Source organism: Podarcis liolepis (assembly GCF_965112155.1).
Source record: "Podarcis liolepis genome assembly, chromosome: 13".
Lineage (NCBI taxonomy): Eukaryota > Metazoa > Chordata > Lepidosauria > Squamata > Lacertidae > Podarcis > Podarcis liolepis.
The window spans coordinates 18,479,499-18,500,931 of record NC_139573.1 but is presented as its reverse complement, the minus strand read 5'-3'; the positions used below and the strand labels follow the sequence as shown (position 1 = coordinate 18,500,931).

General features: G+C 50.2%; 1 protein-coding gene across 3 annotated transcripts; it reads right to left on the bottom strand.

Annotated features, from left to right (window-relative positions):
* Positions 1-2,483: 2,483 nt before the first annotated feature.
* DBP (D-box binding PAR bZIP transcription factor) lies at positions 2,484-20,852 on the bottom strand. Of its 3 annotated transcripts, none has more exons than XM_083469332.1 (4): positions 19,681-20,852; positions 13,044-13,382; positions 7,522-7,742; positions 2,484-4,268 (listed from the first exon to the last, which is right to left on the bottom strand). In XM_083469332.1, exons 1-4 carry the CDS (start codon positions 19,841-19,843, stop codon positions 4,053-4,055), a joined length of 939 nt encoding a protein of 312 aa, XP_083325458.1. In that variant the 5' UTR covers positions 19,844-20,852; the 3' UTR covers positions 2,484-4,052. The 3 variants fall into 3 exon arrangements, with proteins under 3 accessions (XP_083325458.1, XP_083325459.1, XP_083325457.1); XM_083469333.1 differs by lacking the exon at positions 19,681-20,852 and adding an exon at positions 17,376-17,791; XM_083469331.1 differs by lacking the exons at positions 13,044-13,382; positions 19,681-20,852 and adding an exon at positions 9,295-9,782.
* Between the last annotated feature and the right edge of the window lie 581 nt (positions 20,853-21,433).

The following is a 21,433-nucleotide window of genomic DNA, read 5'->3' as shown; positions in this document are numbered from 1 at the left end:
AAAAGCTCACTGGTGCAGGACAAATGTCCTGGTGTTAGAGTGGGTAGTCTCAATCTCTACACCCTTAATCCCACCTGCTCCTCACCTGAGCACAGTTTAGCAATTTTGCTTCCAGCCATCTCAAGCCCCAAGCTGAGGTGTTGCTTCATGCCAAAGGTATATGGCTGTTTCAGAGCACCCAGTAAAATGTGAGAGGTTCTCATGGAGAATGTAATCACAGTACACATCTATCAGGCTTTTTTTTTGGGGGGGGGGGAAGGAACAAAATATTTTGCTAAGCCTTTCATCACTTTTGAATGGTCAGGCTAAACAAACAAAAGCCGTTGTGCAAGTATTTACTATGAAAAAGAACACAACAAATAGAAATGGACATCTCCACCCGCCTCCCTCCAAGTCTGTATTTGCCCACTCTTTTGTGTGAAGCATCATAACCAAGGCTGGTAGTCTTTGTTCTTGCACACTTCCTGGGATTTAAAAAAATGTGTGTGCCCACATGTGCAGAAATAGCGGTACGCATGCTCAGAATGGAAAAAAGTAGCAGAAAGAATGGCCGAAGCCCAAGGAACAGAAATACAGCCAATATACATACCTAGTCCAGGCTTCCTCAACCTCGACCCTCCAGATGTTTTGAGACTACAATTCCCATCATCCCTGACCACTGGTCCTGCTAGCTAGGGATCATGGGAGTTGTAGGCCAAAAACACCTGGAGGGCCGAGGCTGAGCAAGCCTGTTCTGGTCACTCGTGGACAGCAAGTGTCAGAGCAGCAATGAATACCACTCGACTGACTGAGGCAGGCATGAGAAAGTGAAGAAGCTTGTGTGCCACAGAAGAAATTGGGGGGGGGAATAAAATCAGATCTTTGTGACACAGTTGCAAAACAAGGTCCCCATCTAGAAGCACCCAGTGATGACACCTTCGTGCAATTTGCACTTTCTTGTCAGTGTGGTTAGTGTGTTGGGCTAGGACATTGGGGACCAGGGTTCAAAAGCTCACTCAGTCATGATGCTCACTGGGGGACCAGTCACTGCTTCTCCGCTTAACATACTTCACAAGGGGGGGGGGTGTTAACTAAGGTGAAGGGTAGAGCCACATACAGCACCTTGAGCTCCTTGGAGAAAAAGGTGGGATATAAATGCAAGAAATAAGCTCTATTTTCCAAACTTAGGTTTGCAACTGTTTGGGGACTACAACTCCCGTCATCCGTAGCTAGCAGGACCAGTGGTCAGGGATGATGGGAACTGTAGTTCAAAAACAGCTGGAGACCCACGTTTGGGAAACCCTGCTCTAGACACTCCCCACCCACCTCTGTGCACGATATAAATGTAATAATAAAATAACACGCAAAAAAGAAAATCAGTCTCTCTCAATTTATACACACACAATGGTTGTTTGCAGAATCAGTTTGGGAACTGAAGGCCCGACGACTCCTACGCAGCCTTGCTCCATCTTGTGAGGCAGGTGTGCGGAAACTTTGGCCCTCCAGATGGACTACAATGCCCATCATCCCTGACCAAGCTGGCTAAGGGTGATGCGAGCTGGGAGTCCAACGTGAGGACCACAGGTTCCTCACCCTTGTCCTAATGAAACATCAGAAGCTGGTGACAGGGGCAAGCTGGGCTTTTTAGAGGATGCTGATGGGCTACAGCTTAGTGGCGGGGCATCTTCTTGGCCTGCATGCAGCATGTGCCCAGCAACTCTAGGTAAGGCTGGGAATGTCCGGTCCGAAATCCTGGAGAGATGTTGTCAGTGTAGGCAAGTGGTTCCTACCACTTTCTCCCCCATGGATCTCTTGAGAATAGCAGAGGGCTGCTTAATGGTTTTATCTGCTTGTTGCAGCGACTGCAATGCCCTGCACCAGATTGATGCACGATTCTTAATTGTGTTTCTGTTGCTCTAAGCAACAGAATTACGATTAGAAGCAGAGAGGAATATTGAACACAGGGATGTACCCTCTCCCATCTTCAACCGCAAAGCCACACACACCACAGGCCACCTGAATGAAGCTTGCAGACCACTGGTGGTCCAATGACCTCTCTTTGGGGAACCCCTGCTGGAGACAGTATGGAGCTGGATGGACCAATGGTCTCACTCGGTATGATGCACTTCTCTGTGTTTCTGTCTCTGTCTCTTTGTCCCCTGCTCTGAACGCCTGAAGCCAAATCTCTGCTGTAAAATGGGCAAGAATGTGCAAATCGGTACAATTTGCAGAATTTAGTTGTCTTTGCACAGAATGCTGGTGGGTTCCTTCCCCTCTCCCACCAATTAACGTAGCTGTTTTCCTTTAAGTCTCCTTTTACCTGTTACAGCAGGACATTAGCAAATGATAGGGAAATGACACCTTCCTGTAAATGAGTGGACCAAAGAACCCCAGAAATGGCTGAGGCTGATGGGACTTGTAGTACAGCAAGAGGAAGGCACCAGGTTGGTAAAATCAGAGCCGTGCACGGAAAGGTTAATACAAACGACACAAAAGATCTCGGGTTTCGTTCGTTCTTTTTTTAAAATCCTGTCTTTCTTTATTCCTAGTTTGCTCATGGTATACAACTGTGTAAACATCCTTTCGAAATAAAAGCCTTCCGTCAAGTCTGGTGGTTTCATCCCCCAAAGTCTTCAGCAACACTGTTACATGGAAAATTAAAAAGACTAGGAACCTCCCCAAAGGAGATAAAAATACCGTATTCCCCCCTCCCCCTTACCCCCCCATTCACTTTCTGTACGAAAGAACCATCCTTTCCCCAATTAAGAAGAACATAATCTCTCAAGTCTCTCCTGGAGCCTCTATATATACTTTTTGCTTTACAAAAAAAGAGAAAATTATATATATATTTATATATATGTTCATATTTATGGAGGGTCACCAATGAGGTTCTGTGTTTTTCGTTTTTCTTTTAGTTTCTATACATATGACGTACATCAGACAGTGTTGGACACAAAACATGAGGAAAAGTGTGGTGTGGTGGAAGGGGGGAAAATAACAGAAACCATCACTTGCCTTTTAACTAAAAACAGGTATAATAGTAATAATAAGATAATCGTAATCATTCAACTAACAACCCATACACCTGCCCTCTGACACAAAGCCCCTTTTGTCCAATGGTGGGGGGAAAATATTGAGTGCACAACCCGTTTTTTCTTTTCGTTTTTCTAATTTGGCATTTCGCAGGCAGAAGTCTTGACGTTTACTGGTATCAAAAGGAAGAGAGAGAAAAACAACGCTCCTGTGTCCTCTTTTTTCTCAGGGTGCCAGGCCTCCTCTAAGTTCTCTTTGCAAAGGGTGCAGCGGGAGGAGGGCTTAGTGGTTCGATACCCGCTGCGAGATGGGAGCCCAGAACGGCTCGGGGGTGGGGGTCCACTTTTGCAGCCTTCTCGTGTCCTTCCCCACCAACCCTGACAAAAGAGTCGACGGGAGAAAGGAGTCAAAGAAATTGTGTGCAAAAGAAGGAGAAGAAGAAATGTCCACTGAAAAGCGATGCTGTTGGAAGAAAAAAGCAAGCAAGCACAGGCAGCCTGATGCCTCCTTGGGCCAACTGTGCCACTGAGCCAAATGCCACAACAGGGCAAGCAGAGGTGAGTAGCTGCAGCAATCTGGGGCTGAATTCTGCCGTTTGGAGAGAAAAGTCTGTCAACGAACCAAACTCTAGCATGTACGTGGAGAGAGTGGGTACTGTGTGCACGTGTGTGTGTGTGTGTGTGTGTGTAATACATCTTCCAGTGTGCTACAGAGCCCTTGTGTGTTCGCAGTGTGTCTCGTGTGCCTACGATGCCCAGTTCAACGTCTCCCAAGTCACTGCCCTTTTTCTTGGCGAGGGTCAGCTCAGGCCAAACCCAGGAAGTCTTATCCCTTCTGTCGAGTACCTGGAGCACGGCAGTCCCCGCACGTGGGGAATCGTCCGTCTCAGGACCTTTCCCCTTATTCCAAACATCTGTTGTTTGATTATTTGTTTGCCCGGTTCGGGAAGACGGGGGTCAGGGTTGAAAAACCAGGGTGGCCCCACCGCGTCAGAGCGGTGGAGCGGTGGAGAAGAGCGCAGCCGTCTGCTGCCGCGGGCCTTACAAGGTGCCGTGCTGCGATTCGTACTTGGAGAGGATGCTGCGGTAACGGGTCAGTTCCTGGCGGATGTTGGCCACTTCCTGGCGCAGGACGGCGTTCTCCTTCTCCAGGAAGGCTGCCCGGACCGTGATCTGGTTCTCCTTCAGGCGGCGGGCGTCCCGCGAGCGTTTGGCTGCTTCGTTGTTCTTGTACCGCCTGTTCCAGTATTTCTCGTCCTAGGTAGGAGAAACAAAACGAAACAGGTCAGTGTGGGCTTGTGAAGAGTCGGCTCTCTTTTGGAGGCCACAAATTGCTGTTTATTATTTTAATAAATCTATGTTTTGTCCAGGGAGTTCAAAGCTCTCCACCCCCGTTGTTCAGCCAGGACACAGAGGTCCATCTCTGAGGGCCTTCTGGAGGTTCCCTCACTGTGAGGAGTGAAGCTACAGGGAACCAGGCAGAGGGCCTTCTCGGTAGTGGCGCCCACCCTGTGGAACGCCCTCCCATCGGGTGTCAAGGAAATAAACAACTATCTGACTTTTAGATGACATACGAAGGCAGCTCTGCTTAGGGGAAGTTTTTAATGTTTTATGTTTTATCGTGTTTTTAATATTCTGTTGGAAGCCACCCAGAGTGGCTGGGGAGGCCCGGCCAGATGGGCAGGGTGTAAGTAATAGTATTATTATTATTATTATTATTATTATTATTATTATTGCATGATTCCCAGGCGATAGTCCACCTGGGCACTGAACAGGGGCAGGCCTGCTTAGTTCCAGCAGGGCGGCTGTACTACTTGCCTTCATACGGTGTTCTGGACTTATAATATAAGCAAGAAGGGGCAGGAAAGCTGCTAACTTTGATGACATGCTTGCAGGCCTTGCATGTTCCTATGCTAAAATCAAAAGAAAAGAGCGGCAGAGGTATTTCAAGCTGCTTCTCGCTCTTTCTCCTGCATTTCTCCATATGAACCTTGTATACAAATTTAATAAATAATAATAATTTGTCACCTACCAGCGCCCATTCTACCCCAGCATCTTGGAACTGTTTGCATCCCAACTAGTCTTAGTAAGAACTCTTTGAGATTTGGTGCCTCAGTATGCTTTCTTTCCCCTCCCCTTCCAGTTTTCCTTTTGTGACTTATTTTTTAGATGTTAAACTGAGGACAGGAAATGTCTTCTCTTTTTTTAATACTAAAAAAAAGTTCAATAAGGCACTTGGGGAGGCTTATTGGCTAAAGAGAGCGGTGCAAATGCTATAGGTCAGGTGTCGGGAACCTCTGCCCCATCAGATGCAGCTGAACTACAACTCTCCCCCTCCCCAATCCCAGTAAGTATGACTACTTCTCCCGGTGTGGTGATGTAGCACACAGGGGACTGAGTTCGAATCCACCCACAGCCACAACACTCAGTTAGTGACTTTAGGCCAAAGTGCATTTCTGTGCCTCTTTCTATCTATCTTTGTATATTGGTGGCAACACATCGTTCTGGAATCTCGGACAGAGATTGACGTTCCCCAAAAGAACACACATACTTCTTGAAAGAGCACATGCACGGTCATGCATGCGCAAACACACCCTTTCCTGTCACCGCTTGACAAAATATGCATGGACACGCTACTTGCCTTTGAGACACACAATGCCAAACAATCATCCATACCCGCCAGCTCAGAAAACAGGTTTGTACCCAGCAGCGCATTTCCCAGACAGCCTCTCTCCCGCCCATAACATTGTCACCCTGCAGCTGGCACATGAAAAAACGCTAAACCCCAGAGAGAAATCCACTGTCCTAGCCCTGCCACCAAAACCCCTGGTGGTGGAAACCAACCTTCAGGCAGGCATTTTGGGTCAAAGGCATTACACTGGGGTGTCACATCTGTCTGTCTGTCTCCTAAAAAGCAGCGGCTGGGACCATGGTGTTGCTGGGTTTTCTTGATATTAACGTGGTCAATGGTGCTACTCAGAGGTGTGTGTAATTATAACCTGCATGGCAGCACATCTGTGAGCTTGCGACAATTCAGCACACCTGAGGTATCTTAACAATTTAACTAATTAGCAGGGAAAGTTTACCTATTGCACCGAATGCAGTGCTGTGGTAGGGTAAACTGATTATTTGAAAACTGTATTTAAGTTGATCAAGTGTGTACAGTTATAGAATACTGTTAGGGAATGCTGTTGAGTACTATTGAGGAAAGGTGGTGAGAAGGGGTGTTTTGCAGCTGTTTGATTATTCTTTAAAAACAAAGATGAGCAAAGATATTGCGGGCAAGCTTTTATTCCATCACCCCAGTCACTGCGCACACTCGGTTGGCGCAGATGGCCAACAGGTGCTGGGGGAACAGGGATGCTTTGCCTAGCCTGTTTTCTCAGGCCACATTCACGTTATGTGTTTAAAACGCTACTTTATTTCAGAAAATAAAAAAATGTTGTGATACCACTTTAAACAGTCATGGTTCACCCCACCCCCTAAAAAGGAATTCTGGGAGCTGTAGTTTGTTGAGGGTGCAGAGAGCTATTAGAAGACTCTTATTCCCAGAGTCCCCTGTGAACAGGGACTGATTGGTTTAACAATCTCTGGAGAATGCAGCTCTGTGTAGAGCATGCAGTCGAAAATGGGAGGGTTTGGGCAGCAAGCCTAGCTCTGCCCACTCACGCCAGCGGATTCCACCCAAATCTTGTCGAGCGACACATGCCACAGTGGGCAGGTCACATCTGGTACACCGTAACCTTGGCTATCGGGTATCAGTCGACAGGAAAGAGCTTAGAAAATGTTAAATAATAATGCTAAGTAGTTTAAACAAGTAATATAATAACAAATGTCAATTCCCCAAACTTTTCGATCTTACTTAAAATGGCCCAACCTTTTAAAAAGAAAACTAAAAAAGCAACCTGTCTCCTGTTGTGAAGTTACCGTGCTGCCAGTGGTGAGATATTATGGGAGTAGTAGTTCAACAAGCCCTGGAGTGAAACCACACTGGCTGTCCCTGGGCTACAACACTGGGCAAGGAAGACCCAGGGTTGCTGTGAGAATAAAAGAGTTGAGTGGAAGGGGGAAAGAACCAGGAGTGCTGCCTGAAGCACCTTGAAAGAAAGGCGGGGTATTAATTTAACGAGCTGCGATTATGACACTGTTTTGTTTTCATTGATAAGTTTATTGTTATTTTTTGTCGTGATTTTTAAAAACTTGCTGTTTGCTGAATTTGGATATAACCAGCCAAATTAAAAACCACCACCTGCACCCAAGCTTTTTTCAGCTACATTGGGGGATGCAGGGAGGAGGAGAGATCAAGGCTCGGGAACCTGTGGCCCTCCAGATGTTCCTGGCCTCCCAACCCCCACCAGCCAGCAGGACCAATGGTCAGGGTCAGGGACGATGGGAGCTGTAGTCCAAAAGCATTTGACGCAACACAGGCTCCCCTGTGCATTTGATATTATCCAAGGAAAATCTCTTAAAATATTTGTTCTAAGATCAGTGCGTTTTGCGCCTCTCTCACCTTCTGATCATCCGGGACCTGTATTTTCCGTGCCTTTTTCATGATGGGCTGTGGCTTGAGCTCTTCCTCGGAGAACCGATGCTTGCGGGGGTCGAAGGTCTCGTGCCCCGGGATGCTCGACAGCGCCAAGTCGGCAGGGTCAGGGTCAAAGTTCATGAGGACCTCCACGCCCTCGGGGTCCACAGGGCTGGGCGTGCTTCGGGACACAGGTGTTACGGGACCTGGAATGGGTGTGGAGGAAGGAGAAATTCAGGTGAGCTTCACAAATAAAGAGAACCCGCAAGAGGGCAGCAGCACCCACAACAGGCTATCTGCAGGCTGGTCCGCCCCACACTCCCACTGTAACCTCTACGGAGTCCTTTGTTCACAAACACACATGCACATCCATATGTTATAGACATTGCATTATGTACATATCCACCCCCACTGTTTTTATTTTCTCTGCAGAGTGTTTCAGGAGGAGGGCTGTAGGGTTGTGTGTCTTCTTGAGAAGTGGAACGGTGAATTGGGGACACAGGGCTTCGCTGCTGCTCAGGCAGCTGCAGCTGCACACATGATGGGGATTAGAGACACACAGAGGGGCTGGCAAATTTCTGAGGATTAAACGGCACTGCAAGACCGTTTTGGGAACAGCACTATGCAGTATGCGGTGTCCAGCTAGCCACGTGGGCCCTGCCGATCTGTTTAAATGCCTAACAGATGGGGGAACGAGGCATATGAGAGAGCGGATCCAGACAACCATTTCGCAAGTGACAACCGCTTTGAAAAAGCTCATCATGTGCCACCACTTGGAACTGGGAGGCAAGGCAACTCTGGTGGCTTGAGGAGGCAAATGGCCGTCCCGCTAAGCCGCTTGGGGTTGCTAGGGGCAAAGCAGACAAGTACACAACAGCGAGCCCAGGAAACTCTAGCCCAGGGTTTCCCCAACTTGGGTCTCCAGCTGTTTTGGGACAACAATTCCCATCATCCCTGACCCGCTACTTAGGGATGATGGGAATTGTAGTCTAAAAACAACCGGCGATCCAAGCTGGGGAAACCCTGTTCTAGACCAATAAAAGAAACTTTGCAACTCTCCTCAGAGACCAGGGTCCCCACATCTCCCCTCAACTCAGGTGTCTGCCTTCCCATCATCCCCCCCCCATCACTAAGCTCCACCCTCCGGATCCATTGGCTCTCATGCCCCGACCCTCAGAAAACTTGGGATATCGAACACCTTCTCCCAGGGTCATCCACCCCCACCTGCCCCCTCAGAAAAGCCAGGAGTCCCACGTCCCACCCTCAACTAGATCTCTCTCAACTCCTATACACTTACCACCTATCTCCCCCCCCCCGCCAAAAAAACACCCGCAGGGGACCCCGGAATCCCCACTCCCTTTAGGAAACACTAAAACCCCTCTTTCCTTGGATAACCTCGTACTCCTGTTCCCCTTACTATACTCCTCTCCTTTTGAGGAAACCCACAATCCTGGTTCCCTCTGCCCTTTCTCCTCTTGAAGAACCCCAGTGTCCTGTGGCCCCCCAATATTTCTTTCCTTGGAAAACCAAGAAACTCCAGAGCCCAACGCTCCACTCACTAGGCGCCACACACGCACCCCGGAAAAAACAAGGGTTTCTACTTCCCTTTAACACCCTGGAGTCCACACACACACCCCGTCCTTGGGGTACCCCACAACTCCCCAGAGAGAACCCCACCCGGGGTCCTACACCCCCCCGCCGCCGCCCGGAATCCCTTCTTTATGTGGAAAACCCGGGAATCCTGATCTCCACTCCCACCTCTCCTTGAAGGAAGCCAGAATCTGATCCCCTTCGCAGGACCCCCACCCCTCCAGGGGGAACCCAGGAGTCCTATTCCTGCCTCTCCGCAGAACCCAGGCGTCCTGCGTGGCCGCGCCTCCCTCCGGCCCAACCTGCCCAGCCGGGATAGGCGGCCACCCGGCCACCCACAGGCCCACGCCCCCTGCCGCCCCCGTCCCGCAAGAGGCCCCGAAGAAGCAGCAGCACCCGCTTCCTCCTCCTCCTCCTCTCGGGCTGCAGCAGCGCCGCCTCTCACACCGCATCCCCACGTGCCCGCTGGCCCCGCCCTGCGCCGAGGAAGGGGGCCGCCTGCCAGCTGGCAGCCAGAGGAGCCGAGCCGCGACATGTGTTCGCAGAAGCAGGGCGAGGCACGTGAGCGGGAGCAGGAGGCTCCGTGCAGCAGACACGAGACCGGGCTTCCCAGGCGGGAGCCAGCAGCGCAGGATTTCCGCGCCCAGCAGCAGACACGGGATTCCCCGCAGCCTGCCGCCGCGCCGGGCGGGAGGGCAAGGAGCGCGCGTGTGCACGCGCACAGGCACGCGAGAGCGCGCCTCCCCCACCCCGCCGCGGGGGTGGGCATCCAGAACCCCCCCCCCCGGAATTGTTGGAAAGGGGGAGGACGGAATCCAGAATTCCTGAGTTGTTGTTTTTTTAATGCAAGGGGGGGTGGAGAAAGCTGTTGGTATTTGGAATTCTTCTGCGTGTCTAAGGAGGAGGCGGGAACCTGAGGCTGTTGGTATTCAGGATTGCTAGGAACGAGGAGGAGGAGGAGCGATCCAGTGGGGGGAGGGGATCGGTGTACGTGGGCAGAAGATACTGTCCAGGACTCCTGGGTTCTCATGGGGGAGCTTCGAGGCGCTGACATCCAGGATCCGTATGTGGGGGAAGGGGATGTACAGGGGAGTGCCCGGGACTCCTGGGTTCTCCCGAAGGGAAAGGGGGGCGTCTAGTGAACTTGGATGGGTTTGGTGATCTCCTGTGAAGAGATATGAGGAGGGGGGCCCATGGGTATTTAGGATTCCTGGGTTCTCTGGAACAGAGAAAGTACTGAGTGTCCAGATGTCTGGATTAGATCAGTGGAAAACACTGTACTTGGGTGGAGTAGAGTAGGGTGGGAGGAAAAAGTTGGGGGGAAATAAGGGGACATAGGTGGGTGGCCCTCTGGTAAGACCCTGTAAAGCTTTATGGTTCAAGGGGGGGTCACCCAAATTTACCCAACTTACATCTGTGAAAAACATAATTCCTTTGCATTTTACGTCACCTTTTGCCACCAGCAAAGTCTACGCTGCCCACTGCTAGCCTGAGGAGGTACCATTGCGAAGGAAGACCGCTGGTAAGAATACCTTCTCTGGAGTGCTCACTGGGGCCACGAGGGCACGGATCCCAAGCGTCCCGCTGTACTTCACTAAGGATGGCGTCAAAGTCGTCCCACTACCTTGTTTTCCCGATATTTCTCTCCACAAACCACAAGCGCTAGTCTCCCAACTCTGCGTTTCAAACAAAACCCAAACATCTCATGATCTCCACCCTCCTCTCTTGCGATTTCCCAAATCGCACCAAAAACCACAACTGTAAATGAAAGCAGAAAAGGGACAGTAAGTGTTAAATGGTAGCAGGTAACTTTCAGAGCACTGTCTATGTTATTCTCAAGCTTAAACCCACATTAACCTGCCCTCCCCACCGAAATCCAATGCACACATTGGAGGCGGTAATCCGAACAGTATCAGTAATTACTGCAACTCAAAGGGACAGTTTGAAAATATAGTGTTTCAGCTTCAGGGAAAGCATCCAGTATTTTCAAGATGTGGAAAAGTTAGTTTTAGGAGCGCTTGGCAACTTTAGAAGGTGGGGAGCCCCCTCCCAAAACGAAAACACAATTCCCTTCCCAACCAACCAACCATCTCACAAAGTCCAAGTTTCAAAAACACATGAGATGTTAAAGTTAACACATGAAATAATGAAAGTAACCAGGTGCAGGACCCTTTGGCCCTGCAGATATTGCTGAACTACAACTCCCATCATGACTGGCTGCGCTTGCTGGGCCTGGTGGGAGTTGTAGTTCAGCAATGTCTGCAGGGCCAAAGACTCCCCACACCTTATTTAAACACAAGCATTAAATTGCAAATCTTTATAACACTTGTAAAGGTAAAGGACCCCTGACAGTTAAGTCAAGTAGCGAATGACTCTGGGGTTGCGGCACTCATCTTGCTTTACTGGCCAAGGGAGCCGACGTTTGTCCACAGACAGTTTTTCCGGGTCATGTGGCCAGCATGACTAAGCAGCTTCTGGTGAAACCAGAGCAGCTCATGGAAACACCATTTACCTTCCCGCCAGAGCGGTACCTATTTATCTACTTGAACTTCAACGTGGTTTCGAACTGCTAGGTTGGCAGGAGCAGGGACCGAGCAACGGGAGCTCACCCCTTCGCAGGGATTCAAACCGCCGACCTGATTGGCAAGCCCAAGGCTCAGTGGTTTACACCACAGTGCCACCCGCGTCCCTATAACTCTTATAAATAGTATAAGATTGCACCCCAAAGTTTTCTCTTTAGTATCCTAGCGTACCCATGAAGCTCTCATCCGAGGCAAACAACTAGGTCCACACCTGTATAGCTTCAGAACTGCTGCAACCTTCCTTTTGCACTCCCTGCAACAAAAAATGCATGGAGGATCCTATTGAAATTCTTAATACTTGTGATCTAAACTGGGTAGAAACCATCTGATCTGCTTCTGCAAACTAGGAAAGGACTAAATCCAAACAGAGCAAAATTTGCTTTTATTTTCTGCAATGGTGTGTTTGTGTATTAAACATCTGCTGCAAACATAATTATTTAACCAATATTTAATGGGGGCATCAGACAACAGGGGACTAGGAAGGAGAAGGGAAGCGCAATTCTTGCAGCAGCCTGAAGGGGGCCACTGGTATTGCCACTGCAACCCAGAGAGGCTGGGATTGAAAAACTATTTGCAATCAGGGAGGAGATTAGAAACTCAATTTTCTCTGCAACCAGGGAGGGAACATGAAACTGCCCTCCCAAACAGGGAGGGCTCTAGAAACTGCTCACTCCTCCTATCCAAAGTGGTGTGTGCTCAGAGGTATCCCCCCCTAAAAATATATATCCAAATAGGTAGGCTAAATTTTGCACTTGGAGTAAACACTGCACGCTTTGCATAATTTATTCCAAGGCATAACACAATAAATAATTATGTCAGACAAATAGAAAGAGAGACTGGTGCACGTAGCCTGGAAGCAGGTAGCAGAGGGGATGGGAAGGACAGGAAAAAGGCCGGAAGGGAGAGAATCAAACACTCATTTCTTGCCTGCTTCTCCACTCAAAATCTCAGCCTCCCAAGTCTGCTTTTCATTTTGTTCCATGCACTTGCCCTTGACCTTGAAGTGAATGGGGTACTGCAATATAACCCTTGTTCCACTGCAGCCACTATTAGACTGTAAAAACACCTTTTAGCCCTGAAACCCAAGAGCTATTTCACAGAGTCAACTGAGTGTCTCCAGAATGGGAGCTGCAGTTCCTATCACGACTCTCTTTGCAAACATACAGCTAAAACTTAATGGGTGTGCAGCTCAGAAACGCGGTTATATGAAACAAGGGGAGGGTGAGTTGATATTTTCACAGCTCCTTCCAAGGGGAGGGGCGACAAATGCCAGCAATCACTTCGACTCCCATTTCCCCACCACCACCCTCGCACCCAAAGTACAGCACGGTTTACCTGTCTGGCTGCTGCCGTGGTGGTCGTAATCACTACCCACTAGGCCTTCGCCAGATGAGGAGCAGATGGAAGATGATGATGCGCAAGAGGCAGGGCGGCTAAGGTCCACCACCACCCCGCTGGACGGCGAGGCAGTGGGCTGGCTCCCCGGCGAGAAGGGCTGGTGAGCTGGGCTCGGGGGCAGCCCGTTTTCCAGCAAAAACTCGTCCAAGTCAACATACTCAATCTCGTTGTAGGGCAGCGTGCGTTCCCACAAAAGGGAGCCCAGGTAGGCGCAGTGCCCAGGCCTTGAAATGCTCAGGTCGTCCTCCATTTTGCGTTCCTTGTCTTTGATGACACCTGCAGAAAAGGGGGCAGGAGGAGAAGCTCAGGTTAAGGAAGAAGGTTATGGGATGAGAAGCATCTAGGGGCAGAAACCTAGAGGCCGGAAGCCAAGAAAGCGGAAATCTACGAGTCTTCTGTGTGTGTGTGCAGGTTTTCCACAGCACAGGACCAGCGGAATAAAGGAAACCGATCAATGTTACACTGTTGACATGGAAGTGGACTGGGGAGATGGATTGGGAAGATAGACAAAAGGAGGAAAATCATCATTCTGAAGTTTGTAATTGCCATAACTTTGCAATTCAAAGGGTTTTGCAAGGTGAACAGCAATAGATTCCACCGCACAAGGGAGGGTGAGAGATCAACAAGACTTAATGTTTATGTACATAGCTGTGTGCACTTGGAATACAACACCCAGCACTGCTGGCATGGGGAGCTTCAGGCATCCCTGGGCACGCACGGGTGCAAAGTGCAAAAGGCCACAGTGTCGAGGCAGTTGCTTCTAGTCTCTGGGCTTGGCCACCTTCTGAATCCAGACAGCCCCAGGACAGAGTAAGGGGGTCCTTGCCTTCTGCCTCTCCCAAGCAATCGGGTATCCAAACATCTATCTTAACTGCACATGGCTTTGCATTGCATTTGGCAATTGAGTGTGGGGGTGGCTGCGTAGACAACACACATTTAAAGCACACCACTTCCCCCCCCCATTAACCCTGGGAATTCTAGCTTATCTCTCGCAGAGCTGCAATTCCCAGCACCCTTCAATCATGGTTCCCAGGATTCTTTGGGTGAGGTCGTATGCCTTACATGTGTGGTGGGTGGGTGTTCCTGCACAGGGCTCCCAGGTGTGCTGATCACTTCCTTACACTCTCACAGCCCGAGGGCCCAAAGCAGACAAAACAGTTCTGCTCCAGTATAAACTCTGCACGGTCCTCCTCTACGGGCGCAGGCAGGCTGTGCAGGTGGGTGGGCAAAGAAAAAGGACAGGCTGCCAATGAGAGGGCCAGATGGCGGGGAGAGATGCGTGTTGTGGGGATGGGTGGCTGCAGCATGCGGCAGCCGGCATCTCTGAGCCGCGGAGGCTGCCGAAACCTGCCTGGGCCCCATCCCTATCTCTCCAGCCCTAGAGGCCTGCATGCCGTTCACCAGCAAAAAAAACGTGAGCGCTTGCCTCACCCCAGATGACCCCATGCTCAGCCACGCTTGATTGGGCTCTCGCTCTCCTGCGCCCTCGGAGCTCGCTCAGCCCATCTGCCTGCCTGAATCCCTCCAGCTCCCTCCTCTTTGGTCTAGGTGGGGCGGCAGCAGCAGCCGCCGGGTGACCCTGGTGTGGGCATCAGTGTGGGGAGGGAGCATTCGGTGCTCTCGGGGGGGGGGGCAGATCTGACTGGCATCTTCTGCGCTGGTGTTGAGAAGGTGCCCATCACCACCACGCAGGGGATGCCGCAAGGACCCCGGTTGCTAGAGCTCCCCTCATTCTAAGCTCACTAGGTTGTGTTCCCATACCAAAGGACCCAGGAGTTCGGGGTCATATCATTAGATTTGCTCCCCCATAGTGCTCAGATTACAGGAGGAGTCCAGCCTCTTTTGCAATATATTTTTATTATTATTATTATTATTATTATTATTATTATTATTATTATTAACTATTATTATCATTAAATAAAATAAAATAAATAATAAATAATAATAATAATAATATTTGTACCCTGCCCATCTGACTGGGTTGCCTGAGCCACTTTGGGTGCCTTCCAACAAATATAAAAGCATAATAAAGCATCAAATCTTACAGAAGATCAGGGTAGAAGGAGATTTAGCTAAGGTTGGGAGTGAGCGGGCAGGAATCAGGGGACAGACTTGCAGATTTCCTTTTGTCCCACAATTCCAGAGGTCTTCAGCCGGGAACTATTTGTTCCAGCGGGTTGCCTCCATTCTTTAACCAAGGCCACCCTCTTTCCCATGCACTTGGGAAGAACCCACTGCCACCTTCGCCCCCTCCACCCCTCACTAGGTCTCTGAAGGCTTGAGGGCTCTTGTGGTTTACAGGCCAGGATTCTCCGGGAGACGCCCCACCCCCCTGCACGAGGCTCAGGCAGGCTTGGGAGTGGCACGCCATACCTGAGCCCTGACTCTGCCTGGACACGTGGGAGAGAAGTCCGGGCCCAGCTGACACCTCTTGCGGTGACACCAGCCTGGCACCCCGAAACTGGGCGAGTCACCCGCAACGCCCACAGATCAAGCGAAGCCTGTGCGTGGCTGCCTACTGCGCAGCTCCCCAACCCTGGGCAGCTGATCCACTCCAAATCCACCCCAGACAACCCTCTTCCACTTTTCTTCCAATGAACCCCACCCCCCAAACAACTATCACCAAAGAGTCGGGCGCGACTCAGACGATAGGCTATCCGAGATTCAGGTTCAAATCCTGGCTCAGCCATTGGAGTCACCGGGGCGGCCTTGGGCAAGTTCTTAATCCTCAGTTATCCTCATCTGTAAAATGGGAATATTATTAACTACCTTGTCAGGTCTATTGCAAAGGTAAAAGAAGAACTGGAGGAGGGGGAGATATTATTCACGAGGATTATGAGTTGTGATGGACATGACACAGGCAGAAATACAATTGTTGAAATTATACAATAAAATATGCAGAACAATGTAGTAAATGAATTGAACTGTATGCATTTTGTCACCACACTTAACTTTGCCCCTCAGTTGTATTAGCTTCACAAACTTGGTCCAAAGTACTCCTCACCACTTCCTAGTATTGCCCTGCGCCCCCCCCCCCAGTAATCTTTGAATGCCCTCCTCCTGCCACAGTCAATATTATCCAAATGATATAAAGCTATATTTGGAGTTATGAGTCAAATATTCAAAGCCTGGGTCCTTTATTTATTTATTGAATTTATACCCCACCCTTCCTCTCCAAGGAGTCCAGGGTGGCAAAACAAGATAAAAAAAATTTAAAAAATCCAAAACAGATAAAAGCATTCCAAAATATGATTACAATCAAAAACATATAAAATCAGTTTAGGAACCAATCAAAGAGGCTACCAAAGCTCAAGCCTCAGTTTTCCTCAACTGTGAAATGGGAACAACACTCAGCTTTGTGGAGGCTGTTGTGAAAAGGAAAGCCACCTGCAAGTTGCAGAACACACCAGGAATAATATAATGAAATTGCATCTCTATCAGTCTGTGGCCAGTGGCATGTTTACTCAGATGTAAAGCCAACGGGCATTCATAAAGCTTACTTCCATGTATAAACAACCAAGGGTCCCCTGACACCTGAAAAGATAAGACATTTATTGTGCCCATAAGCTTTTGCGGAGCAGAGTCCATTTCTGTGTATCCGATGAATCTGATACCCACAATAAACTTTTTAAAAGGTGCCACAGACTACTAACCCTTCTGGAAATGAATTGCTTCCAAGTAAAACGTGCTCAGGATCGAGCCGCCCAAAGCATTGGAACGTGGTCATTAACAACAACATCAACAACCTCAAAGTAACCAGGGTCAGGCGAGTTTCTCAATGGCTGGAGCCAGCAGGAGCCTATTCAAGAAGGACATCAGTTTACTTTCTGTTCCGAAGAGGAATGATTGACATTCAGCTCTAGGCGGAGAAGCAAAACTCGGTCCTTCTTTTGGGTGGGTGGGGGGCAAACCTACAACAATAACACTGGGGTGGCCAAGACTAGTCAGCACCCAAACAAATCTGTTAGAGTGCCCGTGCACAAACACGTTTGTTTATGTGTGTGTGCGAATGGCACCCTTGCACGACGGGTGGCAGGATGCCCAAGATGCAAGACCCCCCCCCCCAAGATATATACACTCTGCCCATCTCAATGCCGAGCACCTTCCTGTCAATAGAATCAAACTGAAATAAAAAACCTGAAACAGTCCGAGATGCTCATTTGCTCTGCCTGAATTCACAGGAAACCCACCCCCCCCCCGGCCGCAGGGTGCCAATCACACCCCCCCCCCGCCTCAGCGCGCGCAAAAAGTGCCCGCAAAGATACCCACCGTCCGTGTCGGTGTGTCCGCCTCCCATCTTGTCCGCCGGCCAGAACCCAAATGCCAGCTTGTGGCTGGCAGCTTCCTCGCCGCCCTGGTGCACCTCCCTCTTCCCCGCTCCCTCCGTGGGGCGTTGACCCCGGGTGGCACCCTGGGTGCCCCTGCGATGTCCTAGCCGCCGCCTCCTCCTCCCGCCTTGCCCTTCGCTGCCCGCTTGCTCGCTCGCTCGTGCGAAAAAGTCTTGTGAGAGTGTTTCCCGGGGCGAAGCGCCACAGCAGCGCCCGCGCGCACGTTTCGCTCCCTCCTGCTGCGTCCCGTGGCCAGGCTGTGTGCAGCTTTAAGGGATTTACTGCTGCCAGCCAGCAGATGCGAGAGAGTGTGTGTGTTTGGGTGAGTGTGTGTACGCGCACGGGAGGTTGTGCGCATGTCCAGAGACACCGCTTGGTGGATCACCCTGGAAAACCCTAGCGAGTTGGCACCTGTCCAGCAGCAGCAGCAGCAGCGAGCGAACCCAGGCGTCCGGGCTCCCCAAAGCTCCCCCTCCCCTCCCGATCCTCGGAATCCGGGACGCACGCAGCCTTCGCACTCAGCACCGCATTGCCCGACAGAACCCAGGAGTCCTGGGCAGCTCGCCTCTCTGTCCTCCCCCCTTCCAACCGCTTCCCCTCCCAGAAAACCTGACAGGCCTTATCCGTCCCCTCCCCAGCCCGCTCTCTGTCATTGTTTTGCTTAGATCTATCAAAACCGGCTGCCCATCTTGCCAAACACCCAAGGGGCAGAAAAGCGATCGGGGATTGAAATCGCACCGCAACGGTAGGGGCAATTGAATTATAATAGAATTGTAAAGTTGGAATGGGTCCCAAGGGTCATCTAGCCCAACCCACTGCAACACAATATTCTTTAGCCCGACAATGAGGCTTGAACACACCAGTCTCATGCTCTTCCCACTGAGCTATCCCACCTATAGAAGCCCCCTGCCTCATATACCTAGAAGTCCTGGCCCCCAAACTTGTCTTGCCCCTAATGCCCCTCCTCCTCTCCCAGACATGCCAGGAGTTCAGGCTCCGTGGCTCCTCCTAAATCTTGCGCCACCAAAGGCATTTGCCTTCTTACTCCAGAGTGCCTAGGTCCCAGGCCCTTCCTGCAATAACTAGATTTCGACCTCCTTCCAGATGGCATCCCATCCAGAAGTAAACATGGGTCTGTCCCTACGCATATGTGGGGCCTACATGAACCCACTGCATGGGGCCTTCCCAATTTAGAATGAATGCATTTTGATTGGAACTCACAACCCAGGAGAGGAACATTTCACGGATGGAAAGAATTAACAATGCCGCATTGAAAGCAAACACAGTTCAACACCCCCCCCCCCCAATCGAGATGGAAAAGCCCAAAATGAAAGCAAGTTGGATGTTCAGGCTCTGAAGGCCATCTGGATAGAAGGGGGGGAGGACAAGAGTATATAAATATCACTGCATATCATTCATAGGAAGGACTTCCCTTTCCAGGGGCCCTGAGTCTCAGCAGGTCTTTGCAACTCACATATTTTGTTATGGTTTTTTGTTTTTTAAAATAGAGGGAACAAATGGCTCAATTTTTTTATATATGAGCATTGGACAAGTGTGTGCAGGTTGGGACCTATAGACAGATATAAGGCAGGTGGGTGGCGTGAAAAGCCAGGTGGACAAGGAGGCAGCTATAAAGGGGGTGAATACAGGTTGAGAGATAAACTATGGGGTGGGGAGATCGATGGGGTGGCAGGTAGAGGGACATTTATAGGATGTATTTAAAGACTGAGCAGACCAAAGCTTATGTGCCAATAATTCTGCTGGTCTTTAGACTGCCTCAAAACTCTCTTTTTTCCACTGAAGGCAGACATTTATGAAATGAAATGGCACAGAAACGACAGAGAGGCCCGGACTAATATTATGGGATGCCTGGGAGATGTATGGAGTAGAAGGATGGCCTCTATGGTAGCCCAGGGGAGACATGATTGGCTAGGCAGACTCCTATGCAAATCTGCAAATCCTGCCTCTGCCAAGGATGACAGCCCTGCCTCAGTAGCTTCCCTATCTGTGAAATGGGAATAAGAGTGACCCAGCCCTTTCAAGGGCAAACTCTGGGGGAAGATTCTGCAGTGCCCTGAAGATTAATACAAAAAACACCACCAGCAGCAAGAAAATGGATGCATGTATAGAGGAAATACGGAGCTAAGTACATGAATATCTACACTTAGGGAGAGATGGACAGGCAGGCAAAGGAGGAACCAGGTGGAGGAATGATTGCAAGGGAGGATCGAAGGAGTATCACTCACATGAGCCCAGGTCCTTGGCCCCTCGGCGGTCGGGACTTTTGACCGGTCCCTGAAGGAGGCTCTTGAGACTGACCATCGCGGAGCTCGGGGTGGCTAGTCCCAAAGGAGGAGAGGCGAGCATGGGGCTAGGAGCCGGGCTACTTTGGGTGGCTGGGCGGGCCATAGCGAAAGCGGCAGCAGCAGGAAGATCCAGGAGGTGCCCACCGCTGAAAATTGCTTTTTTCGCCCTTCTTCTATGGTGTCGAGCAGGGGACAGCGAATAAAAACAGAAGGTCCTTGTGGAAAACAGCAGCAGAGACTCCCGAGGGAGATTCACCGATTCGATGCTCGACGGGAAAAGGAAGTTGAGGTGTAGGGTTTGGGGTGGGATTTTCTATTTTATTTTAAAGGAGGAGGCTGTCTTCTCTCTCTCTCTCCTGCTACCAGCCTGGAAACAAGCCTCCGGAGGGGCAGGCGATGGCCCCCACCTTGCCTCACTCCGATCCAAATTTAGCAGCCAACCGGCTCTGAGGAAGATCTCCCCAAAAGATGGGCAAAGAAAATATATATATTTGCGATGAAGTTATTGGAAAATGTGGAGCGGGGTGGAGTAAAGAGTTCCTAAGATCCAGCGAGATTTCCCTAGGGAACGGGAGGGTTGTATTTCCAATCTTGCTAGAACAAAATTATTTCCCCTAGAATTAAAAGTCACCAGCTTTCGGCGAGCTTTAGCAGATTTAAGGCGCCAAAGGAAAACGGAAAAGTCAGCAAATCCAAAATGCCCCAGTTGCAGCAGCGGCAGCGACGGGTGATCTCCGCTGCTTTTTCTTCCAGTCAGATCCTAAATAGGCTGGAAGAGGGATGTCCGTGATCTATAAATGGGGAGGGGAGACCCCGTCTTCTCCGCAGGCAGTGAGGGAATCCGAGTGTGGGGGAACCTCTTCGCACCTTCCTTTTATTAATCAGTATTATTATATTATAATAATAAAAATAAAGGGAAACCGAAAGCAGATCCTGCCGCTTTCCAGAATCCTTCGCTCCGGCTTTCCCCCAAATGCGAATCTACAACCAATTTTTTTTTTTTATAAAAAAAATTACATATAAATAAAAAATGCTCCAGTTACTTTCCTCTAAACACTTTGCAACTGTCTTCGGGTCTTTCCCCCCTCCTTTTGCAACATTCGAAGTGGGAGGAGCCGCGAGGGCCCATTGGGCGGAGCTAAGAGCGCCCTTCTCTTCCAATCGGCAGCCCAACAGCCCGAGATTTGCAAACACAGCTCCCCCGTCCCGCGCCCTTCCCGTTCTGTCATGTGCGCCTGCCATGGGGCAGGTGGGGCTCTGACCTAGATTTGGCCAATAGCAGAGCAGCAGATGGGAGGAGCCTGACCCAGTTTTGGCCAATGGCAAGGCGGCGAGAGGGGGAGCAGGAGACTGCTCGGGATTGGGAACACGTGAGCAGGCACGTGTTGCTGGTGTTGTGATGAGGGAGCGGAGCAGAGAGAAAGTTGGGTCTTAAAGGGGCAGCGAGGAGGACACGGGAAGGTGGGTGATCCCTGCCTAAAGCGATCACAGGCTCAACCAGGAGCCGGGGACCTCTGCTCTTTCCTCCTTGCAGGCTTCTTGCCTCTGCTGCTCAGAAACACAATTGGGGCGGGGAGGAGGCGAGTGAAACGTCTCACCAAAGCAGCTTACCCTTTGCAGAGCATAGGAATCCAAAGGATTAAATCCTTAATGCCAACACGCTACAAATCTCTATATAAAAGTATAGTTGTCG